Source organism: Serinus canaria, chromosome 4A (assembly GCF_022539315.1).
Source record: "Serinus canaria isolate serCan28SL12 chromosome 4A, serCan2020, whole genome shotgun sequence".
Classification (NCBI taxonomy): Eukaryota; Metazoa; Chordata; class Aves; order Passeriformes; family Fringillidae; genus Serinus; species Serinus canaria.
The window spans coordinates 1,866,813-1,886,798 of record NC_066318.1 but is presented as its reverse complement, the minus strand read 5'-3'; the positions used below and the strand labels follow the sequence as shown (position 1 = coordinate 1,886,798).

Genomic DNA, 19,986 nt, shown 5'->3' with positions numbered 1-19,986 from the left:
CTGAGAGTCAATTACTGTGTTTCTCACAATTTACATGTTCTGCCTAGATTCTGTTGTTTGTGCTTAACTTTTGTAACTCCTATGAAGTAACCATTAAACATTTATTTTGAAAGAATAAACAGCTGGGTAGCAGTATAATATACACAGTGCAAATCTGAAATGAATGGCCTTAGAACAAAGTGCATCCATCAAAGGGAAAGAATACTGTGTCTACAACAAGCTGGATTGAAAAAAGGCAAATGGCTGAAAAATAAATAGTGAACACCTGTGCTGAATAAATTAACCAGCTGGTTGGCAATTTTTCATTTGACCTATCTGAAGGGGTTGCTGTTACAAGGCATTAATAAGACACATTCATTTTAAGATATTCCTTTGTTAGTACCATTAATTGATGAATGGTGGAAGATAATATTCTAAATTTACACAACAATTTGTCTGCAGATGTATTATTTTTTTCTGAATTAGGAGAAGAATTGTCTGTACAGAAGTTCAATTTGAGTCATTTTTATAGACAGTTCTTACATTATTCAGGGATATTTGGTCCTATAGGAAGGATGTCATGAATTTAGATTATATACAGTTTTTGGGCTCTCATTATAAAAAGTGTGGAGCTGCAAATCATGGAGATTTACCTATTCTTTAATGGGAAGTGAATAGAGATTTAAAATATGTAAATATTTCTGTTACACTGCTTTTCGGAGTGATATAGAAAAATACAGTGTATTATGATATGAATCCAAGGTGATTTTGCTTTAAAAAAGTAATAATCAAGTATGTTTAAAATAAGATTAACTGTTCATTGAGATTGGAAGAAGTTAGAAAGAAAACCTTATTCTGAAATTTTGTGTTATAAAGTTTTAAGATGAGTTAAATAAAAGCTTCATTCTTAGTTACTGAATTACTGGTAAGAGCTCTTGCAGTTTTCACAAACACTATGTTCCAAAATCCTAAAAAAAACCCCAAAATCCAAACAGAACCCCAAAATTTAATTGACTTTCATTTTTATTTGTAGCAGAGATTACTTTTTTTGAACATTTGAAAAAGTACTTATCTCTCTTTGATATTTTATAGTTACTTAATGCTGGCAGTCTGAAGCAGAAAGACATAATTAATGTACAGAAACAGCCTTCTCTCATTAGTGCTTCCTTCTAGCAGTTCCTGTATTTCCCAGGGCAATATTTTACCCCAGTCATGAGTTAAGTGCTTCCTGGTGACTGTGCCCAAGCTGGGAGATCACTTCCAAACTTTGCATGAGTCTATGTGAGCTCCATGAGTTCATAAATAAGGAGCAATTTTTAAAGGATCCCAGGTTTTTTTTCCTTTTTGAACAGAAATTCTGCTCCTGCTTCCATCTGCAAGGCTGCAGGTGGGTGAGGGAGCATTTTGGTGTTGATGCTGAGTAATTCCCTTGCTCTTCTGGGAATTTTAACCATCCTGTTAATACCCTGTGTTTGCAGGTCACCTTTAAAATCATAGTTCATTAGTTTTCAGGCAAGATTAAATTGTTTATTCAGTGCATTAATGGCTTGTGGTATAAAGATAAAAAGATAGTTTGGAATTATTGCTGAACTCCTTTCACTTACAATGACACTGATTTGATTCATCTCAGTGGTAGTGTAAACTAAACCAAGTTCAAAAGTCCTGCTTTCTAAGGGAGGTGTCACTGAAGTTCAACATAAAACAAGTGGATGAGATTAAAAGTGGAGGGCTGCTTTATAAGGGGAATTTTAAAGAAATGTTGTGGAAAGGAAATGAAGTGTGCAGAGTGAATGTTATGTGGGAATGGCCCTCCTGTGACTGGCTGCCTTGACGCCCTGTGCATGGATTTGGAGCACTTGCATAGCAGCATTGCTGCTTGAACAACTGATTAGAATGCAAGGGCAGGGTGGAAACAGGAATTTGAAAGTTTTACTGAAGCTTTGGGTCCAAGTGGGCTGGTTCTCAATGGCCCTGCTGGGATCATGGCTGCAGAGGAGCTCAGTTGTGTAGGGCTTGTCTGTTTTCTTCAGGAAAATATCTCAGCTTAATGACCTTAATGCATATTTGCTTTTCAGTTTCATGGATTTTAATCCCTAGGGAACACCTGATCAAGTTACTGGTTTTATTTCAAAATAGTCCATTTCTGTTGTTTATGTAGCTGTGTATTGTTTCACTATGAGGGCCTTGATTTTTATTTTGAGATCCTTCTATCTTTTGAGCATATGTAAAGTTAAAACTCAAATTTTTGTTGGTGTTTTTTCTCCTCAATAAAAATAGTCTCTTGAATTATAGCTTTGCAGCCAAGGAACCAGAGTTTGTTAGTGGGTGGAATACCTGAATGGGCCAGGATAAAGAAATTCTAATGCTTTTCCTAGAAATGCTTGAGGTTTCTGTTCTGGCATCGACTCAAAACTTCAAACAAGTTGTTAAGACTCTTCAAAAAGACTTTTCCCCCCTCTTTTTCCCCTCTGTGTTTTTAATCAGTCAGGATTCAGCTGAAGGTGTTGAAGAAGCTGGTGCACTGCCAAAGCTGCCTGTGTTTGGAGCCCCTGCTGCCCAGGGGGAGTCTCCAGGGCCGGAGAAGGAGAGTCCAGCAGTGGAGGGGATTCCTCTGGCATCACAGGAGAGTCCAGCAGCAGAGGGGGCTTCCCCAGGGTCAGAGAAAGAGAATCCAGCAGTGGAGAGCCCTGGAGAGGAGCCACAGAGCCCAGAGGCAGAGCAGGCCCTGGGCTCTGATGCAGCCAGGGCAGCTGCAGGGGATGGGGCAGGAGCAGCCCCTGGCAGTGGAGCTGCTCCCAGCACGGCCGCAGGCGACTCCGCTCCGCAACTGGCAAAGACAGAAGCTGCACCCTCGGAAAATGCTGCCCAAGAACCAAAGAAAATCACCTATTCCCAAATTGTTAGAGAAGGCAGAAGGTTTAATATTGATTTAGTTTCTAAGGTAGGAACGAAATGACTTTTTTTGTGTAAGTACATTTACTTTGCTTAAAATGCTGACAATTGTTAAAAAGCCCTTCATGTTGAGACAGCACCTTTTGAGGCAAAATAGGCACTCTTGAGAAGTAGGAATTGTTACCACTAAAACAAACATGAGCTATTTAATATGTGACCTTAAGTGTTTTATAACCAAAGAGATCAAAAACAGCTCAGAAACATTGCCTTGAAATAAATGTCATGAAATACAGCACTTGGGTAGTACCAGCAAAATGTCTCATTTTAAATAGTGCTATTAAAAAATTGTAATTTTAAACAAGAAAGAGCAATCTGCATGCAGATTTTTTTTATCTTTTTAAAAAGATTAAAAAAATGTGCTTTGCAGCACAGGGAGGTTTTTTCAAACTTGATAGCTTCACTTTACATATTGTGCCTGAAAAGATTTTTCAAACCTCTAGAAACTGAAAAAGAAACTCTCCTCACTAATTCATTCCATTCTTTGTGAAGACACTGCAAAATCATTATTGCAAACTTTGAGTTCCAAATGTGAATCCCACTTCCAGGCATCCTTGCAATGACATCTTGAACACCAGTCAGTGGGTGGTGGTTAAGCACATAATGCTATTTTGTATTCTTTTTATACTCTGGCTGTCCCACTGTGGGACATGGTGTTAACTGCAGCAAATCCCAGAAATTCAGACATAAGACTGGTCAGCAGGGCAAGGCCAGGAGTTTGTGCTGGGGTTTCCCTGGCAGGGGAACATCATATTCCCTGTACTGTCCTCTTTGGTGTCCCTGGAAACCTTTATCCAGAAAGTTCCTCTGTGGTCTTGCAAAGTCTGTTCCTCAGGACCACGAGACTTTTCAATACAAACATTTTCAGTTCATAGTTACAGTACATAGACCTTCTGTATTTCATCATATATTTGTAGATTCTAGAAAGATGATTAAATTATGTATGACTGAACCTTAGCTTGGGAATCGTGTGTGGAAAAGGTGACTTTTGGTTCAGGTGATTCAGGGAGCAGCTGGTGAGGATTTTGTTGGGTGCTTCACTGATCCTCTTCACCCACCACTTCTTTCTGCTCCCTGTGCAGTTGCTTTACTCCCGGGGCCTGTTAATTGACCTCCTCATTAAGTCCAACGTGAGCAGATACGCTGAGTTCAAAAACGCCACGCGGGTTCTCGCCTTCCGAGAGGGGAGAGTAGAGCAGGTACCAGAAAATCATGTGCTGCATGTGTGTCCTCTCATCTTCTGAAAGTCAAGAAGCCTGAAATTGGTTTTTTGAGAATTCTGTGACAAGAAGCTAGTGTTTTTTTCCTTAATTATGACTCTAATTTGATTTCTGGAAAAAAATATGTTTGTATGTGTTATATAGAAATATGAAAATAAAATCAAACCAAACTAAAATAAGGTTGTGCAGTCCAACATATTGACATAAGTCTTTACCTCAGGCTAAATGTTTAGGCCATGATTGATCGGCAGTTAATTCTTGAAAATTTGATTTGTCTTTATGTTACTTACAAGAGATAATGGCAACAGGAGATATTGACACAGTTAATATAAACTGTAGTATTACCTCTGCAGTTAGAGATGCAAGTGAAATTGAAGGGAAATAAAAAGGGGAAGAGGCTGAAAAAGATTTTTGAATATTCTTATTGTGGAAAATTGGTAACCTTAGTTACATTAGAAAATAGGGGAAATAAATATATAAGAAAATAACTGTAATTGAAAACAATAATTTGAAGTATTTGTTATTTAATCAGACTGTTGTTGCTTGATGCTTTTACATTCAAAGTGTGGAAAGTATCTGAAATTATTAAAAAAATCCTTTGCAGGTGCCTTGTTCTAGAGCAGATGTCTTCAACAGCAGACAGCTGACCATGGTGGAGAAGAGAATGCTTATGAAATTTCTGACATTTTGTTTGGACTATGAACAGCACCCCGAGGAGTACCAAGGTAGTGTCTCATTGAACAAGGCACTCTCCCTTCTGAGGACTTCCTTCAGGGAGGCACATTTCTGGGAGCTCTCCTCTGTTTTCACGTGGTTTATTTTTACAGATTCATTTTTAAAGTATGCTTTGACCTTTTTGTGACCTTTTCACTTCAGTGTTAAATTCTTCTACTTAAGCACTTGCTCCTCTAGTTCCCACATCATTTATTATTTACATTTTTCTTTAACAGCAAAATTATATATTACAGCAAGGTTGCAAAATGCTTTTTGTCATTTTTAAGTGTTTTCCTCCCTTCCCCCAGGTATTTTTTAAAATAATGTGATGTATCTGAGTTTTCTGTCTGTTTTTTTGGATTACTAGGTAAACCTTTACAATGCTCTACAACAAATCAGAAATGGAGAAAATGGAATTTTTTAACTATGAAAGTAAATGTAATTTAATGCTCTTTAGTTGTAAAGAGCAAGTTCAAAGTGCTTTTATCAAGTGTTGGCTTATTTAGATGAGAGGAAATCAGAAGAGATTTGAGCTATAATATGTGAAGAAAAACGAGCGTCGGGTCAAAGAGGGAAATCAGCTCAACGGGAGGAAGGTGCTTTGGGTACAAAGAATGAAGTGATGTCTTCAGTTCTTGGAGTCTAAAAGTAAACTAAGGCAAAGAGAAAAAAATCTGTCAGAAAGAAATAGTGAGGAAAGAGGAGTGCAAACATCAGAGGAAATTATTAAACATATGCAAGAGAAGAACAGTCAGTATCAAGATCTGGTAAGATTAAGAAAAGGAGAGTCTGTAATGAACTCCAGAAAATCCTGAAGGGGGAAAAACTCATTAGGCTGAAGTGGTTTATTGATTACAGGTGATCTCAGTTTGCTGCTGCTGGAAGAAATGGAGGTGCTCAGAGTGAGGATATTGGTGGTATTTAGAAAATTTATTAAGTAGAAAAAGGAGATGCCACATCAATTTTAAATGAATCCATTGATTCATGTACCTAAATAACATTAGATTTATTTTACTTACAGAGACAGTAAAACAGATTTTGTTCCTACATTTTAAAATAGCCTGAGAAGTAATTGAGAATATTTTGAGTCAGATTAGGCTAATGTAAAAACTTCAGAAATTTAAAATTGCTCTTGATGAGATCATTGCATTCGTGGGAAGGCAGACTTTTAATAGGAAGAGTTCATGAGCGTGAAGAATTTTTTTAAAAGCTTTTTTTCTGTAAAATATGGAATTATATAAGAAGTTTGAAGTGAGGAAAACTTGAGAATTTTTTTAGAATGATAAAACAAAAAAAACCCCTGTCGTTTTATGACTTTGTGCGTGGCTGTGCAAAGAGCAGTAAGATACATTTGTAAGAAAGTAGTGGTTGAATCTTGACCAGAATATATAGCTTGATAATAGTGGGCTCTGCATTGATGGAAGTGTTTCTGAACTAGTCAGGAATTTATCCAGGACTGAAATAAGAGCAGATCTCTGGATGGTATGGAAGTATGCTATTGCTTAAATACAATCTTTCCCTGGCAAAAAATCTTTCAGTTATGAAGATGACTAAAATTTTTCAGAGATGTATCAATGCCAACATGCTTTAAACATCTCCCAGAAGACTTGTGTTTCTTTGAATTTCAAAATGTGCCAGCAATAATATTATTTTAAAGGGATGATGGAGTCCTTGATTCCTTTCTGCTCTCTGTCTCATCCACATTTGTTTGTTGCCAGCAAGTCCTCCAATTGAAATAAATATTGCACCTTCTCATCTCTGGATTGTGGCACTGTGTGAGGGGCTTCTCTGAGCATAAATATCCAGTCTAGCACTGGCAGTGTGGATGCAGCAGTCCTGTTCTGGAGTGGCTGTAGTCTGGGGTAATATTTTGGGTAATTTACAGGGCACAGCATCCCATGGCACTTCAGTGGATTTTAGTCCACAGTTTCTCACTTTTCTCTCAGCGTTGGGAAATGGAGTTAGATCAAGTCTGGCAATGAATAGGTGATTCCATTGGAGACCCATAAAGTGAGTTTTGTGATATTTTCAAATATTTTAATGGAGTGCTATTTCTGTCTTCTGAAATAACTCACTCTCTGGGAGTAGTTCTTCTAACTTTCATTGATTGGATGATCCATTTTCAGCAAGGTGTTTGTTGAAAAACTCACTTGCTTTGTTTACTGGAATCAAAAGCACTTGTTTGAGCTGAAGTGCAGATGTCAGAGTGTGCTCAGTGCCTCGTGTGCTTTTCCCTCAGCCTACGAGAGCAGCACGTTTGCTCAGTTCCTCCAGACACGGAAGCTGACCCCCAGCTTGCAGCACTTCATCCTTCACTCCATTGCAATGGTGTCAGAGACTGAGAGCAGCACTCTGCAAGGGCTTCAGGCAACAAAAAAATTCCTGCAGTGCCTTGGCCGCTATGGCAACACCCCGTTTTTGTTCCCTCTGTATGGGCAAGGAGAGATCCCACAGTGCTTCTGCAGGTAAGCCTCACTTACCCAGACACATCCCAAAAAGGAAACCCTTGTCATGTAAGAGGTATCACTCACTAGGAGAATACTTTGCAACATTTTTCATTGTATTACAGATGCAGCTTGTAGTAGCTGCTGGCTGTGGTGGCTGCTGTGAGTAAGTTAATAAGTGCTAGGAAATGAGAAAGCCATAATTTAACCCATATGTAGCTGCCCCTTTTTAAATCTGACAGAGGAGACTCAGTGATACCTGTCCAAAAGGGCAACTATACATTTGGATAGGTTGAAAAAATTTGCATGTGAGTTTTCCCTGAAGCTGCAGGAAGATCCTTGTTGTCAGTTTGTGTAACTAATTAATGCTGAGAATTCATCTTCTATTCACAGGTATATATTTAATAATGAACTGGATTGTTCTGAAAGAGGAGAATGGCGCCATGTGTCCAGTTTACCATTAGGTTTAAAACAAACCTTCTACATCACAGACTCTTACACAAACAGGGCAATTGCTCTGAAATCATTGTGCTCTTGGCATTATTTTGTAGCTCTCTCTAGACTAAAGGTTCCAGCTCCTATGAACTGAACAGCAGAGGAGATCCCATGCAGCTCTGTTTCACTGAGCCACTGCTACATTCTGACATCCCAAACAGCAGCCATATGTTCTCCACCCCTTGAGCCTTAGAAAGCAAGTAAAACAAAAAAGCCCAGTTGATTCCAGGATAAACCAAGATCCACTTGAGTGTGGCACTGGCAGTGCAGTCCTTGTCCTGGCTCCTGAGGTGTCCCTGGCCCGTGGTTCTGGCACGGAGCTGGTGCTTGGTGCTTTTGGGGACCATCAAGAACCCGTGTGCAGAGGGTGGGTGGTTTTCATTTCAGTTGTTTCCAACAGTTCAACTGCCTTTTAAAAGGCTGAGGGGTTTTTTTCATCTTTGCTTTTGCTGGCAAGCAGCCTTTCCATCTGCTCAATGTGGGTTTGATGTGGTAACCTGTAGGTCTGAAGTAAACATTAGCTCTGTTTAAAAAAAGCAGCTTTGCCTGGTGAGGCCAGTTTGTCTGAGTGATATATTTGTACACCAGTCCCTTAAATAGCAGTGCAGGGTCTTACCTGCTTTGTTTGGTGCTGGACAAGTTCTGCTTTTTGCATGTGTGCTACTATGAAATTGTGGTTTACAGCACATTGTTGGGTGTTCCTGTTTGTCTCTGTGATAGATTCCATTTCTCTTCTCCAGAACAGTCCTTAAATTACTGCCAGAGGAATGGCCTTAGCAGCTTGATCCTGCTGGGCTGTGTATGGGATGGATGCAGTTATGTGTTGATAGAAGCATTCTGGAATAATTGTGCTCCATAGAATAGAAATGTTATTTGCTGCCATCTTTTGTCAGTAGCCTTTCCTCTGCTCCCTGGGCTGTATTTATGTGGTGATTTCAAGTGCAGACCTACGTCATTAGGTGGTTGGGTAGATAATTTGTGAACAAGAATTGGGGTTAGGTAGCTACTCTGCATACAGTCATGCAACAGAACTTGTGTTTCTGGATTTTAGAATGTCTTTGTGTCTTTATAGGACTTAATGTGAGGTCAGGTATCTGTATGTGACAAGCAGATTAATAAATCAGTGTTATCAGAGCCATTGAAGTAGTACAATTTTGGCAGTTCAATCTTCCTTGGCTTCAAATACCTGGGGGGGGGAAAGTAAATTTAATAATTAAAATTAAAATTTTGCTTGTTTTTTCCCTCTGTAGATTCTTACCCATGTAATTTTTCTTGCATTCTCAAAATCCCTTTGGCTTTTTTTTTTTTATTTAATAACCAGCACATGCAGTTTTCTGATCTGTAACAGCAGTAGATTTCAAGAGTTAGCAGTAGAGGTGTCTAGAAGTATTATAAATATTCTTTTCAGAAAATCATTCTGTCATGACAGGAGTTCTTCAGATGGCCTGAACTTTCTATTTCAGATCACTGGTTGCTGCATTTTGGGGGTTTATTGCTCAAATGTATAAGTTCTACAACAAAGAGGATATTTTAATAGATGAAGCAAATTAATCTGTCAAACCAAAAAAGTAATTACACTTCTAAAAGGTTTGTATTGCAAACATTCTAATACAAAACTTTTTTTAAAATTGTCTATTCTTTTTAAGTGAACAATTTAGGAGGCAACCATAATATTTTTTGAGATTAATTACAATTTTTAAAGGTGTTCTGCCCTCGGGATTGTGTCTTGCTCAAAGTGAGCCGTATCTGAAGAATGCTGCTGGGGCTGTGGAGTAAAGAGGCAATGCCAGAGCCTATAGATCACAGCCTGCAGCTTTTATCACCAGCTTATCAGAGGAAGGTGTCACCTGGCCTGTGATTTCTAACCACTGTTCTATATTCTGCTTTAATGTAAACCTCTTAAGCGTTTCTTGCAGCCAGTTACACTGTGTGTTCTCATCAAGGCTACTGTTATAAATGGCACACATGCATATTGATGGGAATGAGTCAAAGACATTTGTAAGTCACATCCTTGCATCCCAAATGAATCCTGCATCAACACCACAACCTTTTGGAACTGCTGACGACACTCCAGTGAGCAGAAGTGCTCTTCCTTCTTTATTGGTTTAAGCAGGGATGGTTTAGGAGAGAAAATTAAACTTTTATATCACTGTAATGTACATCCCAATATGGTGAGGTACAGATGGGAGGTTTGTGTCTCCATCAGTTGGAGTTGTGGAACAAGGAAGGTCATTGGGAGCCTCCTGCTCTGCTGAGCTGACAAGCAACAAAACTTTACTGGCCCTTAACAGCTTCCTTTGCTTCCTTCTTGGTACAAAACTGTTCTGACTCTTCCTTTCTAATGATGTAGCAATAGTCTGATCTTAAGTACAAGTGAATATAATAATATCTCCTTCTTGAGGAAAACCAGCTTTTACATTTGCTGCTGTGTTTGCTTTGTGAACACACTGAATTTGGGGCACAGCAGGCAAAGTTTCTCTTCAGTTTGGTTTCAGTCTTTCCTCTGGACTCATGCAAATATGGACATGCAAATGGAATTGACTTTCTGAGAAGCAGTAGTTTTTTCCCATGTGAACTTTCAGAGGGAATTGGTGACTGTCCCCTGTGTCATGTCACAAAGGTTCTACAGGGACACGTTGTGTCTCTTGTGTCTCTGTTATCCAAAGAATTATCCAAAAGCTGAGAGGTGTCAGTAGGTGTTGGAATATCCTCAGCTGCTTGGCCAGAGGAGTTGGTGAGTCCCTGACTGGTGTGGGTAGCTGGTTAATGATGTGCATTTCCTATAAACAGACTTGGAGCTTCCCCATTGAATATTTGGTGGGCAGTGTCACCCTTTGTAAGAGTTCCTACAGATTCTGGCTGAAATTGTCATTTCTGTCTCCGTGACAGTGACAGCAGTAATTTAGTGATGGAGGAAAGATCTGATTAAGACAGTTCCATCTCTTTCAGTGCCCATATTTACAGGAAGATTAAGAGGCCAGGCTGAGGTAAGATGGATAGTGGGATTAGATGGATACAGGGTTCCTGTATATATTTAAAAATGAATAATCAGTTTTACTTTTATATGTGCACTATTACCTGCTACAGCTGTCAGAGCTTCTTCTTTTAAAAGACCTAGTCTCAGGTCTTTTAAAATTCCCAATTATGTCCCTGTTACAATCCAGGAAGGTTTTAGTGGTCTGAAATCAAGACTGAACTTCAGGAAACCTGACTGCAATAATTTATTAAAAATTAGGCACACCATGTTTTTCAGCAAATCTATGCATGAGTATAATGTCTCTGCATGTTAGCAAGATGCAGAACTTTTGTGTTTGGAAATTGTATGATTTAGCATGTTAATGAGAAATTAATGAGCAATTCAGTCAATGTGTATTCCTAGTAACAATCAGCTGTGACAGATTTGAGTGTCAGCACATGTGAAACAATCACATGGGATTTAAAAATCATAGTGAGATATGAGTTCAGACCTCTATTTCAAAATACCTAACTTTCATATTTATCTATCTTTTATCACTTAGAATTATTCCATTTCTTTGGACCAGAAAATGTAATTGGACATACTGACAACTTATCACTATTCCTTGGGTTCTACTGAAATACTGACTAGTACCAGTAACTGCAGTGCTGCTTTCCTCTTAATTGTTTTCACTTGTATTTCAAGGAAATAATAAAACTTCAAATGTAGTTTGGCCTTTAAAGACAAACTTGATATATTTCTTCTCACTTTGTTGGCAGATGAATGCAAAATGGGCAAGCAGAGTTAGCAGGATTGGCTGTAGGAACAGTTGTTTGTTTTTCCCTCTAAGGAGAAACTCCTTCTTGGGATAAACATGAGGGAAGTGAGATAATCCATCATTCTGAGACCTGTTCACTAGTGATGGATGGATAGATTGGTAAAGTAACTCAATAATCTTCATTTTTTTCAGGTTATTCACAGATCAGTGAGCCTTGTCGTTAATACAGCTGTGGAATGCTTTTGTGTCCTTGCCCACAGTATTTCTCAGAATTTGACAGGAAAAGACTTTTAATTTGGAAATAACCTTTGTTGTAAAATGCATTAAGCAGATGAACTTAGAGAATACCTTCCCATTTTAGATTTTATCTTCTGAGTGTTTGTCAATTCTTTGTTTAAAAAATTACTTGCAAACATGAGAGCTGTTCTGCTCCTTGTTATTTCTGACTAGAAATTGTGTTCTGCAGGAGTTTATACCTGGTGAAGGCCTTCAGCCATTAGAATCTATCACCTGGGATGCTCTGAATCATGTGGATGCTGTCCAAGTGTATTGATCTCCCATCCCTAACTAGGCATGGAAAAGTTTTCAGTGAAGAAATTGTATTGAGGGGTCAGACTTACATTGTCCTACTCTGTCTTGATCATCTTGGTTCATTTTAAAAACATATTTGGAACCTAAAAGCACAAAATACAAATGCTATTGTGAGATGACTTTTTCAGGGTTTAATAATTAGGGTAATGGTGATTATAGGAGGGAAATATATCTTAATAGATTATTTGGTATTCCCTCTTACCAGTCCCTTAGCAGGGAAAGTCCTCCCTGGTTGTGTGGGGATGTGCAGGTTGTGCCTTTCAGAGTCTTCCTGAGAATTCTGACTCAGACATGTGAATATTTGCAGCATTATCAGGAGAGCATTGGAAATGACTGGGTTGTTTATTACTGGAGCAAATCTGAGATGAGGAGGCAAATTGCATTCAGCAGAGTCCTTTCTCATTAAACCAGAAGACAGAGAAAGGTAGCTTCCTAAACATGACAGAATTAGTAAAATAGCCCTTGAATTTCATTGAGGGTTAAGAAAACTGGAATTTTTGTGTCTTTTCTGGAGGCAGAGAACACAGAAATGGGTTTTATAGATGGGCTAATGTTTAGTGACTGCTTCTAGTGCCTGGGTTTTGTGCCTTGCCCTGCAGTCCTGCTCTCCCCAGGCTCTCTGGGAGGGCAGAGCTGTTGTGGAATTGCAGCTGAGTGACCTTGGGTGAGGAGCAGCTGCTTCTCCAGCCAGGTCCATGGGGTTTAGAGCCAGGTCCTTCCACCTCCCCAGAGAGGAGCCTTGGGAGTGCCTCTGCACTTCCCCTGCCCTCACAGCAGCACAGAAACAACTGGACTCTTTTTCCTTTTTCTTTTTTCCCTCTCCAGCTCTGTGGCAATTTCTTACAGTTGCCACAGTGCTTTAACCATAATTTCTAGACCACTTAAACACATTGCCTGGTGGTTTCTCACCTAACCTTCATAGAAATCATCTGTTTCTTGAGTTTAGAATCCCAGAGAATGACTCTTAACCTTGATTCACTAAGAAGTAGTGTTAATTGCAATACCCTTGAAAAAATTAGGTCGATAATGTGGTTAATTTTAGGAAACAGCACTTTTATATTGTGACAAGTGTCATCAGTAACATGGCACTTTTATCTGCAATAAGCTGCTGGTACTGCAGTTGTTTAAATTACTAATTACTAGTTGAAATGAAAAGACAGATTAAAGAACATGGTCTTGTTTTTGTCAACAGAATTTCCTCAGGTTTAGAAACACCCTAAGAAATCTACACTGGCACAAAGCAAGGCTGAAGTGTGGGAACAGAGAAATATATGATAAATTCAGTTCTTTATTGCATTATCTTCTAACATTTGAATTTGGGAAATGGAATTGGAATCTTGGGCCTGTAAAAGGCAGCAGTGACTTCCCAAACCCCAAAACTTTTACATCACATAATAGGAACTCAAATGTTACAACTCCTGAAATAGTTGTACTTCAGTGCAGCGTGGTCATTGAGAATCCATGAACAATAAACACCAACCCTTGCCAGACTCCAGTGAAATAGACTTAAATTACCTCTGTTTTGTAATTATGGAGAGAAGTGCACAGAGGGTCTGTTTAGAGTCAGTGATAAGTAGCTTGAGCTTTCTGCTCTAAACCAAACCAAGCCCAGCAGTTTTTATCTTGGTGTTTCACTGGCAGATACTGTGTTCACTACTGGAATGTTTCACATCCATGGATATTTCTGTATGTGCAGTCTAAATTCCACACAACCAAAAGGAGCAATTTCTTCGATTTAAAGTTAAATTTGGTACCCAGCTCTGCCATTCCAGCTCCTCTTCCTGCAGCATTTCCCAGTCCCAGCCTGGTTTTCCAGAAGGAAGGGGAGATCTGGGGAAAGAAATCCTCTTACCACGGGCTACAGGCTCAGAGTGCTCTGCAGGAGTGAGCTCAGTGCTGCTGGGGAAGTGCAGGAACTTTGTCATGTTGCTGATGGATTTAGAGCATAGGCTGCTCCTCTAATCTTACAGGACCTTTTTAAATTTCACAGGAATAATAAACACAGCCTGCAGGAAAAAGTCAAAATATTTGACTCTTCATCTGCTCCCTTAAGCATTTCTGTCACATATTTTCCTTTCCATAGCTCTCCAAATGCCAGGACAGTTCCGGATGACACTGATTATTTTTTTATTCGTTTTTTTGTGCTTTTGGGTGGGGGGTGGGAATTTTGGTGTTATCCAGGTGGGTGCACACACCAAGTTTTGACTTTGGTATGAGAACCATGTGTTGGGAAGATTAACCATCATTTTTTGTAGCTGTAGCTCTTTTATTTATTTGATTTGTGTCGACTCTACTTGTTAATATTTTTGGAACACAGCAACATTGGAGAAAAGGCTGATGTTCTAGGGGCCTTTCAGGAAACAGACTTTAACATAAGAACCAGGTCACAGCTTGCTCTGTGTGTAAAAATAAACTGAAAGGACACAATTCATTATCTCAGCACTTGCCATGTTTTTCTTTGATCTTTCTCCAAAGCTTGCAGTGCAGCACATGGAGTGAGTATTCAGCTTTAAGGAGAGAAGCAAGTAGTTTTTATTACAGAAAAAATGCACAGTTAAAAATTAGTCAATTTTTAAATTAATCACGACATGCATTTTAGAAAGCAGAACACAAATTACTTGCTAGAAATAAAAACTAGATTTTGGTGTACAATTATTTGATACAATTTTAAAATTCTTTCAGAGTGAACTAAGGCTAAGTCTGTAATGTGAGTGTTTTTGTGGTATCTCAGTGTTGGAAATGGAGATGTCAAATGGAGAGAAATTCTATTTTTGTTCAATTAATATCACAGAGCATTACATCAAAGCAGTAAACTCCTCTTGTATCAACAGATGCAGCAACCCTGAAGCCTATTTTCTCTCGTGTTACATTAGTGTTTAATTAAAGAAAACAACTAGTTGGAGGCAGTTACTTTCTGTGAAATGTAATGAAGATTTATTTTGTAAGTGACCTTCACTGTATTAGCTGAATCAGTAATCAGTAAAATTAATAGAATAATCAAATTATACACAAACTCATAAATCACTGCGAATATGCTGTCAAAAATGCAGCTTTTAATATGTCCTATTGTTTCACAGCTGTATTAAAAATTGCAACTGCTGATTTCTGCCTTGATGGAGACTGAAATGGCATTTAAAGGCTGTGTATGATGGAGGGCTACCAGGCCAAAAATTTTCACAACTGTTAATTTAGCTGTAATATGATTTGATGTCAGCAGGGCAAAGTTGAAGCTGAGTACAGTGTTGTTGCTATCTTTCAGCAAAACTTGAATTATTGGTGGAGGCAGTCGCCAGTTAATTAGAATAATATCAGTTTAAATGTCTGTCATTTAGGGTTAATGGTATCAAAGAGTTGCCTTGTACTTCAAGTGCAGTCAAATCATCTTGAATAGCCCATTGTATGAAAGTAATGCCAGCACAATGATTTTACTTTGTCATAAATTATTGGGGTGCCATTTAGTTTAATATTTCAGTTTCTGTATTTAAATAATTTTGGCAAGTCCTTCCTAGCTGTGTCATTTTTCATGCTAGGCTGTTCTAATAGGTGTTTTGGCTGTTTGTGATTGTTTAGCAACACAATCAAAAGTCCTTTCCATTTTCATTTTAAAAAAGAACTTTTCTGCTGGCCTATGAAAACTGGTCATGCCCTCATCTCCTGGATTGCAGGCTGCTCTTGGAAAGAAATAATTCACATTTTTGTGCAGCCAGGCAGCAAAGCTCTTTCAAAGCATGCTGGAAAAATAAAGTGCATATATCAAAACCCCCTGGCTGTGGTTGAAGGAAAACTGTAATTAATGTTTTTCACTAAGGAATCCAGTTCTAGTTAAGTTAATAGTGCTATTCTTATATGCAAGATATGAAATCAACTCCTCTGAGTTGGTTTGAAAGGTGCTGATAGCTGCTGTGTCAGGCAGGAGGTCCTGGATTGCAGCATTAGAGACAATAAACCCATGGCTCCAGGTTCTCCAAGAGTTCTTCAGTGGATGTTTAACCTTTGTGGCATCTTCAACAAGCTCCAAACAGCCAAGGCTGGGATTTTTGGGATGTATCTCTGGTTTTCCATGAGGAGCAGGGCTGTTTTTAGGGAACTGGGTATTCCAGGTGTCCCATGGTACTTGGTGGTGTTGACAGCTCCTTGGCCTCCCCAGTCCTGCAGGTCAGAAGGGATTGTGGGGCTGGCTGTCTTTGAACTGCCTCATCTGGCATTAGAATGACAGAATATTGCCTTGTTTGGAAGTCGGGTTTGCAAAGGAAAAGTTTTCAAGTTTGTCATCTGTGAAGAGATATAAAACTGCTCTCACTTCAAAATCACAGAATCAGAGACTGCTTTGGGTTGGAAGAGACTTTAAAGCTCATCCAGGGTCACCCCTGCCATGGCAGGGACACCTTCCTCTGTCCCAGGGTGCTCCAAGCCCTGTCCAGCCTGGCCTTGGACACATCCAGGGATCCAGGGGCAGCCCCAGCTGCTCTGGGCACCTGTGCCAGGGCCTGCCCACCCTCACAGGGAGGGATGTCTTCCATATATCCAATCTAAACTTACCCTCCTTCAGTTTAAGTCTGTTCCCCTTGTCCCCAGTCCCTCTCCAGCTCTCCTGGAGCCCCTTTAGGCCCTGGCAGGGGCTCTGAGCTCTGCCTGGAGCCTCCTCTGCAGGTGAGCACCCCCAGCTCTGCCGGGCTGGCTCCAACCCTGATAACTCAGTGACCTCCTCTGGCCTTCAACACCTCCACATCTTGCTTCTGTCAGTAAATCAGTGTTACCAACACCTCAGAGCTTGGCCTTGCTGACCACTCACATTGATTGCAATTAGCAGAGCTGCACTAATTACCTCTGTTTGCCCCTGTTGCAGGCTGTGTGCTGTGTTTGGGGGGATCTACTGCCTCCGTCACGCCGTGCGCTGCCTGGTGCTGGACAGAGCCTCGGGACGGTAAGGGCCACCAGGAACTTCTGGTTATACACAAAACACAGGTGAAAAATGTCTCAAGTCAATTGAAAAAAAAATTATTCTTCCAAGATCCTCCTTGGTATTAATAACACATCAACCTTGATTAAAAGTAATTTGTGTATAGGTCCTCCAGAACAAGGAAAGTGGGTCTAGAATATAGAAACTAAATTAATTTCCCTGTGATATTACTAGAGCTCCTGATCACCCAAGCTTGGAAGACAAATCATTGCAGCTGCCGGGGGGCTGGTGATGAGTGATGTTAGTTTTCCTTGTGGCCTTACCTACTCTAATTGATTTTCATCAGATGACAACAAAGCCCTCTGTTATTGCATTTTTAAAAATGGAGCTCACCTAAAGACTCATCAGATTAATCTTTGCTGATAATGCATGTCACTCCAAGAGAAAAGACTTTAATGAGTTTTTAGGTAGATTGTTGTCATAAACTATGCTGCCCTCTTATTCCAGAATAAATTCTTTTACAACAATATCAGGCCTGTAGGCAGGTTTAAAGTTGAGCTAAGAAAAATCAGCTCAGAGTTTTTTCCATACTGGCATTTTTCACACCTCTGTAAATGGTCATATTTCTGTTACACACATTTTATCAGATATTAGTCTAACTGCAGACTTTGGTTGTCTTAGAAACTCTGTTTGCAGCTTAGCTTCTGTAACTGAAAAGTTCAAGATGTTTTGTAGAAAATTTAGAGAATTAATTTAGAAATACTGTAGTACCAATGTATTAGGAGAATGAGTAGTTAAATGAGGGGGTGGGAGTTTACTTCCCAGTTGCTCTGCAATTCCTGGAGCACAGTCCTTGTAGCTGCATTTGCCACAATGGTCAGGTAGTAGCTGTCTTCCCTGAAATTGGATAAACTCCAGATTTTGCCTTTCTGCCAGTTCCTGAAGATTCTGGAGTTCACTGCAGAGTCTTAGACTTTGAGATGTAAATGTGTTTTATCAGGTGTGTTCCTCCAAATGCACAATTCATATGCAAATTAAACTGTGCCCCTTTCAGGAACTGTAACTTATTTTAACACTGATATTTGAACTGTTGCTGTAGGAAGTTTTATATTCCAATAATGTTTAAATACTTAAATTGCTCTTGCAGGGGGACAAAGCTTTTAGTTGGTAGCAACTTCCAAACCCCACTCCGTGCAGGCCTTAACTGGTCTGTGGTACTGCTTGCCCCAGTTTCCAGCTTCTTCTGCACATCCTGAAAACCCTGAAATCACTTTTCTTTATAAGGTTATGTGTGTTCCAGAAGAACTGGAGTGCTGCTTTTCCATTAACCTTCCTTTATGTTTTGAATACAGTTTAAGAAAAAAAAAAACAAGCAGCACAAGTGTCTTTTTTTTGGCTGGTTTTGGGGTTCACTTGTGCCATTTTAGAATGATAGATTTTTGAGGAGCAGAACTATTAAAATACTTCTAAAGACTTTACCAGACTTTCATTATCCCAAACACATTGTGCTTTTAATAATGCCATTATCTGATAGTGAATATGAAGAAGCACAACACATCCAAGATATCCATTTCCTTTATCTTCTGTTTCTCTCTTGCTGTTATCTCCTTCCTCACTGTGTATTCCCCCCCTGCACCAGCTTGTATTTCCTCTTGACTTTGGGCTTCAGTGTTTTGCCTAATAAAAATCAGCTATCAAGTTGTTAATGAGGCTATTTATGAGTTACTGAGCTTTTGAGTCAACAGACCATTAATAGTAATTGGGAAGAGGCAAATTCATATCTGGTTGTCAGTGCAGCTGGCTGTGTGCTTGCAGAGGCAGCTTCCCCAGGTTACAGATGGCTCACTCAGCACTGCAGAAATGCACTGTGCAGTGGTCATTACCACTTTATAGCTCCTTTCACAGCTCTCCAGGCTGCATCCATGCCTTAAGGCAGGGATTTTTTTCTCTATTTTTAATATTCCTGGATTAGTACACATAAGGAAAATGCATACTTCAAGCTACAGCCTTGATTTTCTTCTAAATTTTTTTTGTTAGAGTTTTCATTAAAGTCTCAGAATATCACCAAAGTTTTTTCCAGCATTTTTCTAGACGTGGCTAACATTGCTTTTTCACATTTTCCTACCCATGCCTGTATATACAGAGAACAGTAGATTTCATACCAGGCTCTACAATTATTTTTAACCTTTTTCTGTAGGTCTTTTTATAATTTTTGAAAATAAGATTCAGGCAAGATGGGTTGAAAGAACAGAAATTTTAGACATCCCTATTTTAAGGTTTTAGTAATGCACTTGAAAATATCTGTTTTTTATGTATGGTACCAGATCTGCTGTTGTAATAAGTTTGTAGAACCTCCTGAGTTCTTGGTAGAACTATGATGCTCTGTTAGAAAATAAAAACCACATTGTATTTCTGAGGCTGAGGAAAAAAACACATTTAATGTATGATAATGTTGTTTTTCTCTGTGTTTATTGTGTGTCACTTTTTTGGGTACATGTAAAATTTCATCCTAATGGTGGGCATTTTATATTGATCACACTTCACATATGTTTCCAATTGCATAATTCTGTCTCAAAATGGAAGAGATGTGACAAATGGCCATTTATACATCTGTGATAAAAAGACAGAGCAAACAGCCAGTAATTTACATATCTGCTGAAATACTGCAGCCTGGCTTTGTCAGTGCTGCTGAGTCCATTTCAAGGATGTCGCCCTTAGTCCATTAGTTTGGATAATGAGCCCTATAAAGTACATTTATAACTCGTGGCACTGCAAGGAGATGGATTCTAATTTTCATCCTTTTATCCAGACACATTGAAAGAAGGTCAATGGAGGGTTGGCTGTGATTCATTGTCGCAACACAGATCAGATGACAGAGACCTGATAATGTCAGTGCAGGAGTGTTTGCTGCATGTGGAAGCACTACTTGAAAGAAATTTTCTCAGCATCACCCTTTGAAG

The 19,986-nt window shown here is 39.2% G+C and overlaps 1 protein-coding gene across 2 annotated transcripts in view; it reads left to right on the top strand.

Annotated features, from left to right (window-relative positions):
* The window catches only part of CHM (CHM Rab escort protein), a 51,326-nt gene that overhangs the window by 17,608 nt on the left and 13,732 nt on the right, over window positions 1–19,986 (top strand). For both annotated transcript variants that reach the window (XM_050974427.1, XM_030228930.2), the window contains 5 exons: window positions 2,464–2,920; window positions 4,011–4,127; window positions 4,753–4,873; window positions 7,102–7,327; window positions 16,973–17,050. In XM_050974427.1, coding sequence (XP_050830384.1) covers window positions 2,464–2,920; window positions 4,011–4,127; window positions 4,753–4,873; window positions 7,102–7,327; window positions 16,973–17,050 — 999 coding nt within the window. The remainder of the gene's footprint in view (window positions 1–2,463; window positions 2,921–4,010; window positions 4,128–4,752; window positions 4,874–7,101; window positions 7,328–16,972; window positions 17,051–19,986) is intronic.